At 34.0% G+C, this 12,093-nt stretch overlaps 1 protein-coding gene across 2 annotated transcripts in view; it reads left to right on the top strand.

Moving 5' to 3' along the window:
• The window catches only part of LOC110093579 (phosphoglucan, water dikinase, chloroplastic), a 130,139-nt gene extending 128,307 nt beyond the window's left edge, over positions 1–1,832 (top strand). Inside the window, exon 19 of one of the 2 annotated variants that reach the window (XR_003700409.1) lies at positions 534–665. Coding sequence is in view for 1 of the 2 variants with exons in the window: in XM_020818510.2 (XP_020674169.1) it covers positions 534–1,435 (902 nt within the window). In the remaining variant the exon portion in view is untranslated. Of the gene's footprint in view, positions 1–533 lie in introns of both variants that reach the window. The other variant, XM_020818510.2, reaches the window with a different exon arrangement.
• The last annotated feature ends 10,261 nt before the right edge of the window (positions 1,833–12,093 follow it).

Below are 12,093 nucleotides of genomic sequence, written 5' to 3'. Positions count from 1 at the left end.
TTTGAATGTTATTCCTGCTGTTTAGTTTTATCGTGTATTCTGTTGAGCTGAATGTGGTGGGATATGTGGAAAGGAGATAGAAAAGTTGAGTGCCAAAGCACAAATTTGATGTAGGCGGGGTTTAATTCAAGGACCTTAGCAAAAAATTTTAAAATTTTTACCACTTAGGCGAGCTGGAACCCACAATAACTTCTTCACAACCTACACTAGCTTTTTGAAAGTAAAAAATCGCCCATAGAAATTTTTCTGCCATGTAAATGAGGAAACATGCTGTCTTATTGAGAACGAATGAAATTATAATTGTATCCTAGACTCCTTTGTTTTCTATTTCCATTCCATGTATGTTCTCTCCCACCACTTAATGTCCCCTTCACCGCCTAAATTCAGCAATCTTTTTTATGATTCTTAATAGGCTTGCTAAGTGTGACTCTCGCCACTTTTTACTTAAAAAAATAAAAAATAATGTTGCTGCAATCTAGTTCCCCGCTTTGCTTAATATGCTGACCTCCTTTGTTTTGCTCATTTGATGGCAGTTTACAGTGATCAGGGCATTCCTGCTTCATTTAAAGTCCCCTCAGGTGCTATATTACCCTTTGGATCAATGGAATCAGTGCTTGAGCGAAGCGGCTCTCTAGATACCTTCCTCTCCCTCTTAGAAAAGATAGAAACAGCTAATCTCGAAGGTGGTGAACTTGATCACCTGTGCTTAGACCTCCAGGCATTGATATCTGCCCAAGCTCCATCTCAAGAAACCATTGAAGCCATTGGCAGAATTCTTCCAGCCAATGCCCGGCTTATAGTAAGATCAAGTGCCAATGTTGAAGACCTTGCTGGAATGTCAGCTGCTGGACTGTATGAATCCATCCCAAATGTCAGCCTCTTGAGCCCAACCATCTTTGGAGCTGCAATAGGCCGTGTATGGGCTTCCTTGTATACGAGGCGAGCCATTCTGAGCCGTAGAGCTGCTGGTGTTCCGCAAAGGGAAGCACAGATGGCTGTTTTGGTGCAGCAGATGGTCTCACCTAATCTCTCCTTTGTTCTACACACCGTTAGCCCAGTGGAGAATGACCCCAAGCTTCTCATGGCTGAGATTGCATCGGGCTTAGGGGAAACTCTAGCTTCAGGAACTCGTGGAGTTCCATGGAGATTTACTTCTAACAAGTTTGATGGCAATGTTTGTACCATGGCTTTTGCAAACTTTAGCGAAGAGCTTCTAGTTCTTGGTTCTGGCCCTGCAGATGGAGAAGTTGCCCGTTTAACTGTCGATTACAGTAAGAAGCCATTAACAGTTGATCCTATCTTTAGAAGGCAGTTGGGGCAACGCCTTTGTGCTATTGGGTTCTTTCTTGAGCAGAAATTTGGCTGTCCTCAGGACGTTGAAGGTTGTGTTGTAGGGAATGACATATTCATAGTTCAGACAAGGCCACAACCCTGAGAAGTAATTCGGGTTCCTTTTATGGTTATCTTAAGTTACGGAAAAATAAAAAAGCCTACTTTGATGATGATATATGTTACTTCTTGCTTTAAGAACAAACACAAACGCATCGATCAACCAGCCTCTTTGAGATTGAAATGGTTCTATCTGCACAAATATGTTTGATCCAAGCTTGAGCCAGGTTGAATTGCATTGAGATTGCGTCACTCTATCCCTGGTTTTAATACATAAACCCGGATATCAAGACTTGAAATGTTGGCAGAACTACTTATTTATTTATTTTAATTCCGAAAAGAATTGAAGTTGGGGTGGAAAATGACTGCTTTTATCCCTGGTTTCATTATTTCTGGCTTCATAGTTAATAAAGAGTAAATTTAAGATATATATTCATGAGTTATATGACATGTTTTCATTTTGTTTTGATGTTGTGATCAAATTTAAGATCAAGATTGCCCATTCTCTACAATAATATCATTAAAATTAAAAGCAAACATGACCTTTTAATTTTTAATTCAAAGCATTACAAGAATTTTTTTTAATGGATTAATCTAGTAGCTGAGAAATCTAATAGTGTCGTTGCAATATCAAAATGTATAAGTTGTCAATACAAGTGTTTGATATTTTAATTTAGTGTCTTTAAAATTTCTTGAACACTTGCAGTACTCTTGTGGCCCAAACCTGATGCTATCACCCCGAAGTATATATTGCTAACATCGAAATAGGTGAGAAGAGCCTTGCGATCGTACTATAAATTTCTTGGTTTCCAATGGGTTTTGAGTGAACATTTTAAACTCTTCTCCATTGTAGAGCTCTAGCTTCCATCCCCATTCAATCTTCAGCTCCAATTTCAGCTTTAACCCTAATAAACTTTAAGTTTAGTGGAGCCTTCATTGAGAATCACTCCTGTTATCTAGCCACCATAAATAAAAGCAGTCATCTGTATACTTCTTTGTCACGGTTGGGTGATGCTATTGCAACAAGTAATTTGATTTGAGATTCTAAATATAGTTTATAATGTTTTAGTCCAAACTTTTTTTTTTTGTAACACCCAATCTTTCTCCAGCCAATTCAATCCCATGTGATTCTAAACAAAGGATAATCTCTCTACACCTAAATCTTTCTCGGGCCATTGTAAAATCCAAAAATGTCAAATTGTAGCGTTGTGATGCATTTGCGATGAAAATAGACAAATTTTTAAAATAGTCGGAATTCGACGGAACAAATTTTATAAAATTCTATTTTAAATTTCAATTGGTTTGCAATAAATGATTTAGGGTTAATTCCACATGGATTTGAAATTAAAAATCAGCAAAATTTATTTAAGGGCTAATTACTAAATAACTCATCCTTTTTTAAATAAACTTTAAGAATGCAAGGGTACATTCATATTTGGCCGTTACCTCTCAGCCTTAAAAAAAAAATAAAAACCAAAAAGGGACCGAACCTTCAGCTCTTTCACTTCGATGCGTGCTTTCTAGTTATGTGGAATGCAAGAGAGGGAGAGGGTGGCGGAAAGTGCTTAGGGTGAGTGGCGTCAGGGGTTTTAGACGATGCTTTTTTGGTGAAATCAAAAGGGAAGTCTTAAGAAAGAAGAAGGTATGATCCTAAATCAAAAATTTCTTCTTTTTTTCTTAGATTTTTTTAGGTTAAAAATTTAGGATTTTCATATTTTTAACATTTTAAAGGAGATGTTTAGAGAATCTTAATTCTGAGTTCTAAATCTTAATTTTTATTTTATTTCAAAAATTTTTAGATTTTTAAAATTAGGATTTTTTCTAAAATTCAATTTCTTTGAGAATACCTTGACAATTATTATTCCTAATAAACTTAGGAATATTTTTAAGGATAAAAATTAAGATGTTTCACATTGTTATAATTTTCCCTAATTTTTAATTAAAGGGAATCCAAAAAAAATCATGCCGTAAATGTTAATTAGGTAAAATAAAGGTTTCAACATGAATATTTGATAAAAATAATGGAATTTAGATTTTCAAATTTGGGGTTTTATAGAAAAAATTAAAAATTAAGGTTACTTTAAATTAAATTAGGTAATTAGAAAGGGTTAAAAAGGGTAATTTATTGGATTAGACAAAAAATTTGGATTTTAAAAATTTAGGAATTATTTAAAATCTGAAAATAATGATATAAAAAAATGCTAAATTAATGAAAAAGAACTGTGGTTAATATAAGTTATATATATATATATATATATATATATTGTGTTGGAAGTGGGAGAGGAAAGACGCTGAAAGGATAAATGATAATTTTCGCACGTCTAAGATTTTGTTTGCTTATATCTGAGATAGGTTAATGTAATTCTTTTAATTTCATAATTTGCTTCTTCTTTAAGTTTTTATTTAAAAGTTTTATATACTTTAGCATTTTTATTTAGTTTAGCAATAGCATTTTTCTTCTTTAAATGCAATGTACTTTGACAACTTGTGATGGATAGTTTAGAATGCATATGTTTGAAAACGCTATGATAAGTAAGGACATGTTTGAATGAAATGTTAGCTACCCTCCTACGATAGTTACAGTATGATTGCATGTGTATGTTGGCCCGGACTATCAATATGGTAAATGAAAAAGGTAAGGGAAAATGGTAAAGGATAAATATGGCTTCTTGGAGCAGGCTAAAATAAAAGAAATGACTAATTAAATGTGTACTTAATCAGTAATAAATTGATACTCCATTACAGATGTATAAGATAAGAATAAATTATATTCTTAAAGAGTATACAAGAAAATATAAAAAATGTAAAATGTTACAGACATATGAAAAGTAAAAGAATCATATAGGATGACATATAGACTTAGGCACACTAGTTACTACTGTATGATACGTTTATTATTTTTTTCTTTAGTCTATCATTACACAGTACCATAAAATTAGCATGCATAATGTGTTTCTTTATCTTATTTTTTCAAATTGATAAAATAACATGTTACCTAATGAGCTTTAGATCATCCTAGTTGTGGGATACTTCTCAAGAGAGTTCACTAATCTGTGATGGCTGGCAGACAGTCGTTCACCTATCATTATAAAAAAATGCCATGAGACGTGTTTTTTTTTTTTTTTTTTTTTTTTTTTTTTTTTTTTTTTTTTTTTTTTTTTTTTAAACATGTAATAGATTGACATGTACTTTTTGTAGTAGATTCATATGTATATGTTTATTGATGAAATAAAATATTATTTGGAGTTAGTGTTTCTTTCTTATTTTTGCTTGGAAGACTATTATGATTTGTTACATTGTAATGAAGGTTTTAAATTTTCCATATGAACCACTATAAATTTATTAGGCTAGTGGTAGTGGGAATGCTCCTATGGATAAGTACCTTAAGTTATTTCAAGATATGAGGCCCGCTTTATTATTAATCGATGGACCGATAAAGTCAGATAATTGGCTTATGAGGAATAAAAAAATTATATAAGGTATCTCTTGTCAAAAGTATATGAAGGTTATACTAACTACTTATAACTTTGAAGGAAAGGCAGAGATTGTTGAAACTCGTTCACTATGAATTAAGTTGTTAAGCCTAAGTTTATGTCCCATGGCTAACTAAGAGGGGGGGGGGGTGAATTGGTATTTTAAAAAATTAATCCCTCTTTTGAGTATTTTAAATCGAAATTAAACTTTAATGAATTTTGTAGAAATAGTTTTTCAACCATAGTTTTAAAATAGTAAATCACAAAAATAAAAGTAGCGAAAAAATAATGACACCACTACTTTAAGTTTTAATCAAAATAAAACTTTTTAACCACTTAAAGAAAAAATGTGTAGAAAAATAAAATTGTGGAAAAAGTAAAGAACACAAAAATTTATAGTGGTTCAGTCTAACTAGACCTACGTCCACTCCCTGAAGACTCCCTCTTCAGGTATTTCACTATTATCAAAGTGATTCTCCTTTTGCTCCCACAACAAGGCAGAGAAGCCTTTATAATTACTCCCTCTTCCATCAATCCCCGGTGCAGCAGAGTACCATCATCCTTTCACACCCTCCAAGTGTCGACAGAGTACCGGCATCCTTTCACACTTTCCAAGTGTCGGTAGAGAATTTGTGCCCTATCACACTCTCCTAGTGTCGGCAGAGAACCGGCATCCTTTCACACCCTCCTGGTGTCAGCAGAGAAATGGCATCCTTTCACACTCTCCAAGTATCGGCAGAGAACTAGATCTTCTTCAAAGATCTTCCTTCGAGCGTCTTCAAAAAAGTAAGGAAGAGATTTGCTACAAACACAAAAAGAATCTCACCTTTGAGTAACCTTGTGAACCCTTCACACTCTCAATTTGCAAGAAATCTCCCTCAATCACTCTCCCAAGTCACTCTCACATTTTTACTCTTAAGAAAAATGAAGAAGAATTTATCCAAAGTTAGTTTATTGGACCTTATATAGGAAAGGGATGAAAAATAGTCTAGAAAAATGAAAATTTCAATTTTGACCGTCCACATTCGTATAGTACGATCGACAATCATACATATGAATAGTTCAAAGTTTTGCACGTACGATCATGTACAAAACATTTTTGTATATGCACATTATATAGTATATACCATATATCATCCCGTACTATTAGTTCATTCTTTATTGCTGTTCGTATGTACGAAAATGTTTACATCAATTTCGTACTATGGACATCATTTGTATGATCTCAAGGTTGTCCAGGATGAAAAGTTCAAAAAATTTTCCTGTTCATATGGATGAAAATGTTAGCATCAATTTCGTACTCTGGACGTCGTCTGTACAAACTCAAGATCGTCTCAGAAGAACTGTTCAAAAAATTAACCTATTCGTATGGACAAAAATATTTGCATCAATTTCATACTCTGGATGTCATCTACAAGGGTTACTTTGTACAATACGAACAGTACTTAGAAAATTTTTTCGTCCATGATTTGATTAACTTCTTGCTGGAGGAACTAGCTGGATAAATTGTCCTATACAATCCAAAATTTTACAGCACGATTAGTTTTCAAAATTACAAGTTTTAACACTCCCCCCTAATTACAATCATACTCTCTCAGACTCAAGAAAAATATAAAAAGTACAGATGCTATTTACATTAAACCCTAATATAATCGGTCTTTAAGTCTTCAACAGTGTAAAGTATAATTTCCTCGAAATGTTAGTACACAAATAATGAAAATAATATATCCCAAATATATTAAGATAAAGAGTAATCAAACAATAATATTTAGAATTATAAAAATCATACATACTATGAAAATATAGTTATGAACAACTAAGTTATAACAATGCCAAATGAAACTCATTTGGAAATAAATAAAAAATGCCTTGTGTAATTGACTATTGGTGATAAAGACTTGGAAGCAGAGCTCATTATATTACCACCATTTATGTTTGATACAATCTTAAGCATTAATTGGTTATCTTACCACTTCATGATGATAGCTTGTAATAAGAAGGAAATTAAATTTCATATGCTAGGAGAGGAAGAATTTAGATTTTAAGGAGAAAGAGGAATAACATTCATTATGGTTTCATCTTTAGAGGATTACAAGTTATCAACATAAGGGCTTTTTGGATTATATTAAGGATGTGGCAAAGGACGTAAAAGAATTGAAAGATAAACCAAATATGTATGAGTATTCAAAAGTTTTCACAGATGAGTTACCTGTCTTGCCTCTACTTAGAGAAATTAATTTTTCTATTGAGTTAATTACATGTGCTGAACCAGTTGCCAAAGCTCCCTATAGAATTGTAATAAAAGGACAGCAAGAATTAAAATACAGTTACAAGAATTACTTGAAAAGGGAATTATTAGACCTAGTACCTCACCTTGGGGTGCACGTGTGCTATTTATGAAGAATAAGGATGGAAGACTAAGACTTTGTATATATTATAGATAATTCAACAAATTAATAGTGAAGAATAAATATACTCTCCCAAGAATTGATGATTTTTTTGATGATTTAGAGGGTGCCTCTGTGTTTTTAAAGATTGATTTGAGGCCAAGATATCTTTAGCTCATGATTAGGGAAGAAGATATACCGAAGACTGCATTCAATACTGGACTTAGGCATTATGAATTTATGGTACTGACTTTTGGTCTTACAAATGCCCCTGCTGTATTTATCGACCACATGAATAGGATCATTAAGCCATTTTTAGATTTATTCATTATAGTTTTCATAAATGATATTTTGGTATACTCTTAAAATGAAGCAGCTCACACTAATCACTTAGATGTTGCATTGCAAATATTAAAGGAAAATGATGTGTATTCTAAATTTTCTAAATTTAAATTTTGGATGAAGAGTGTTGAGAGTTCGTTAGGGATGTTAAGCCCTCATGAGCTAGCCCATGCTAACCAAGGAGGGGGGGGGGGTAAATTGGTATTTTAAAAAATCTTTCAATCAAAACACAAAACTAAATCCAAACCAAATTCAATACAAGGAAATTTAAAGTGCGGAAAAATAGTAGTAAAGAACACAGAGATTTATAGTGGTTCGGTCAACTCGTCCTACGTCCACTCCCCGGAGGCGCCCTCTGGGTATTGCACTAAACTCAGTGACTCTCCTTTAGTCCCCCACAGCAAGGCGGAGAAGACTTTACGAAACATCCTTTCCACCGATATCGGTGAGGCAGAGAACCCAACTCTTTTGGCTTCCTCCTGAAACAGGCAGAGAACCTTGATCGATTGTTGAAGTAGACTTCTCTCAGCCCTCCAAGGATAAAGGACTATAGTGGAAGAAGAAGATGTGGAGCAATCGTTGTGTCTCATTAACTCCCCCTCATAAGATCCTCTCTCTCTCCCTCTCCTCTAGGCTCTCTCAGGTCAAGACAGCAACAAAAGATGTTCTAAAGAGTAGAATAAGTGCTCTTAAATAGAAGAGCTTCAGAATAGCTCATTAATTGCAACTTGCTGACTTTATCATCCATGATGATAATATCATCATGTACGATTAGTGCAAATTAAGTTCAATCAGCTAGGATGATTTGGGACAATCAGAAGAAATTTGTTCATATCATCTATTACGATAAACTATAGTCCTATACGATTAGTACAAATCATGGAATATCGTTTAGATAATTACACTGAAGGGATGTCTAGACGATCTAAAAATAGTTTGATTGTCCAGGATGATCTCACGATTGTTCTGGACGATAAGTTCAAATATGTGAAACTTGTCCAAAACATCGCTATGAATAGGAGTTAGCCGATGTTGATCGTCCAAGAGTAACTAAGGATTTTGAACTAATCGTCCCGATCGATCCTACGATCGTCCAGGACGATGTGATCGTATCAATCAAGCCTTAATTATTTTCCTTAATTATCAAATTAATTTAGGCATAATTTTGTTGCATCCCAAGGATTATGTCTTGGACTACGTCCAAAAATAAATAATACCTAAATAGATCTATCGGCTGATTCTTTCTGATATGAGCCTATCATCCCAGTCGATACGACTATCATCCAGACGATGTGCTTAATGATGACTGTGTTAATTAGGATGTCCTAATTATGATTTTTATTTTTAAACAGATCGTCCAGGATGATATATGTATCGTCCTGAATGATGTGACCAAAAATAATAAACTCTATGAAACATAAATTCTCCCAAGGCATGTGTATGCAAGATTACTTAGCATCAGGGACCACATCTTTTGCAGTAGACTCAAGAAAGGGAAAAAGAAACAAACAGACTCAAACCTAATCTACCCAATCTTGAGCTGGTTCAAATTGCAGTCTTGATCTTGTTGACCTGAAATATTAGTAGGCAAGGAAGTCGTGGAAAAATAAAAGTATTTGTTATCATTAAAATTCTATTTCTAAAATCAGATACACAACATTCTCCCCCTTTTTTATTATGGCAAATACGAAAACTTAATTGAAATAGTTCAAAGTAGATTTAAAGGAAATAGGTAAGGAAACAAATATAGTTTCAAAAGTTCAACTGATCAACATAACATAACAAACTAGAGTAATGAAAACAAACTAGTTCAGCTACTCCCCCTTCTGATATCACAAAAAAGGAGGAGAAAAATAAAAATTGTAAAACAAAAAAGAGACTAAAAACAAGGAAAACAAAAACACACTAAAAGAAAGATGGGTCCTGATCATCCGAAGGAGGAGGTGGTGGTGGCTATGGAAAGTAGCTAGATAGAGTGGCAAACTGTGCTCCAAACCAGGCCATATCCTAGTCATGCTAGTGCTGCAAGCGAATAATGTACTCAGTATGTTACTGCTCCTGTGTAGCAACGTAAGTCTCAAAACGTGACTCCCATTGATCAAATCACTTCACCAGTTGATCTAGTCGAGAGTGCTGGCGGAGCGGAGCAGGTGCAGGAATAAGAGCGGGAGCCTCCTCCTCCTCAGCTCCCTCGGCTTCCTCATTCTCAGGATGGATACGAGTACTATGAAGAACATGGAAGGAGTTGTTGGAGTAGAAAGAAGATTGGAAGTTTGGTGGAGCAAGATAAAGTGGTTGGCTGGAGCCCAGTCATAATCAGGGTCAAAATAAAGGATGTGGAGTTTGTTCCCTGTAGTGGAAAGGTGTAAAAGTTTTGCGTAGTCCTAGTATGTGATCTCGATGGAGCGTTGATTCACATAGGAGCCAAGTGAAGTGAAAGAAGAGTTTATGCGCAGGTTTACAAAAAAATTAAACAAAAGCTCAGAGTTGAAAGGTACAATAAGAGTAAGGCGAAAACACAAGGAGGTGTAAGCAAACAGATCGAGTATCAGATATGAGAGAATGTTCGGGATGACAGACTGGGAGACAGTGATTCTGGTCGTCTTGTATCTTTGGTAAGTGGCTTGATCTTCTGCCTCAGTTAATCGAGGGTCTAGAGGAACTTCTAGAAGGGTGACAGGATCGCGTACCTCCTACCATGATCAAGAGTAGCAAGAAAATAGGAAGTACAAGGCTAGTAGAGGAAGAGAGTGTGGGAAAATGGCTTGAGGGGCTTAGAATTTAAAGAATTGGTCCGATCATCCAGGACAATCGCAGAATCATCCAGGCCGATTGTGTACAATAATTGTATCCAGACCGATTGGTCAAAAAGGCGATCTTATCATCCAGGATGATTAGATATCATTCAGGATGATATGGCATAGATGATCATCCCAAGAAGTCAAACGGGACGACTATTGAAAAAGAATATCATCCGGGACTATTAGGTGTATCGTCCAGGATGATGCCAAATAATGGATCGTACCGGCTGAATTTCAAATGTTTAAATCATGTGCCATATGTATCTTCCAGAACAAACAGGTGGATCATCAGGGATGATTCTACAATAATGGATCGTACTAGCAAAATTTAAAGATTTTAAACGTATTGCCATGTATATCATCTAGGATGAACAGGTCGATCGTACGGGACGATTACCAATATTTGAGCAAAGAGAAGAGCATCGTCCAGGATGAAAAAGGATCGGCCAGGACAATTGTAAATTATTGAAGCAGAGGACGATCATATTGTTCAGGACGATAATGGATTGTTAAGGACATTCAGAAGCAAAAAATTCAAATTCGTCGTTAGAGGAAAGTTTAAAGAGTTAATTGATCGGATCATCCAGGATGATATGAATATCATCTTGAATGATGTGGCAAAAAGTTGAGAATTAGAGGATGGATGGAGATGATCAGAGAAGGCCCAAAAATATAACAACATCAGGAAAAGATAAAATAAAAAATTATGAAAAAGACAAAAGAAGAGACAAAAAGAAAAGAACCAATTTTTTTTTTAGTTTTAGCAAGGCATTAATATGATAAATGTTCCAAGTAATTGAATTTTAAAGACTTGTAAGACCAATGAATTAACATTGTCGAAATTCAAAAATGGTAGAATATCCAATCCCGTTAACTCTATCTCGAACTTCTTTCAGGGCAAAATTATCTTTTGAAAATAAAAGACCTAACTCAGAACAAACTAATTAGATAAGAAAAAAGATCCGTTCAAAACTTGATTTCAGAAAAAATATCTTATAGAATAATATACCAAACTAATTTGTCACAATCATGAAATTTGAAATCAAGATTTTGAAAATATCAAGTAACACATTAATTCTTCTAAGTTTTTAAAAGTTTTGATAGAGAAGTAAGCTTATCTTTTGTGGGCTCATTTTATGCCTCCTGTCAATTGAACACTTTGTGCATCTTTTGATTTTTGATGTATATTTTGGCGTCATTGCACATCTTTTTATTTTGGCGTCATTGGCATCTTTTTTTTTATTTTGTTTTTGCAAGCTAGATCCCTTTTTAAAAATTCTTAAATACATTTAGTTGTGAGTAGATCTTTCAGATATTAGAGAAGAAAAACTCACTCTCTAATAGAAGAAAGAATAAACCACAAAATAGACTCAATAATCATATGATAAATGTAATGATAAGATTTCAAATAACTTGAAAGTTATATAAAAACTTTGAATATTATATATATAAGGTAAATTTTTGTAGCAAGATAGAAAAGATCTTAATTGCAAAATCTAGTTGTTAATTTGAGATAGACTTTTGTTTAGCAAAAAAAATTACACCACAAAAAGAGGCTAGAGGGAGGGAAATCATCAAAGGTGTTTTCTCCCTTTAACTGATTTAGAGATGTTTAAATATTGACTATAAATCTCCAAAAAATAAAAATAAGAAAAAAAATCATAAAACAAAAAGAAACCAAAGTAAAAATAACTATAACAA

The sequence above is a fragment of the Dendrobium catenatum genome, unplaced genomic scaffold (genome assembly GCF_001605985.2).
Source record: "Dendrobium catenatum unplaced genomic scaffold, ASM160598v2 fragScaff_scaffold_2, whole genome shotgun sequence".
NCBI lineage: Eukaryota > Viridiplantae > Streptophyta > Magnoliopsida > Asparagales > Orchidaceae > Dendrobium > Dendrobium catenatum.
Note: the sequence above shows the minus strand (reverse complement) of the source record. Positions and strands in the feature narration are given on the sequence as shown.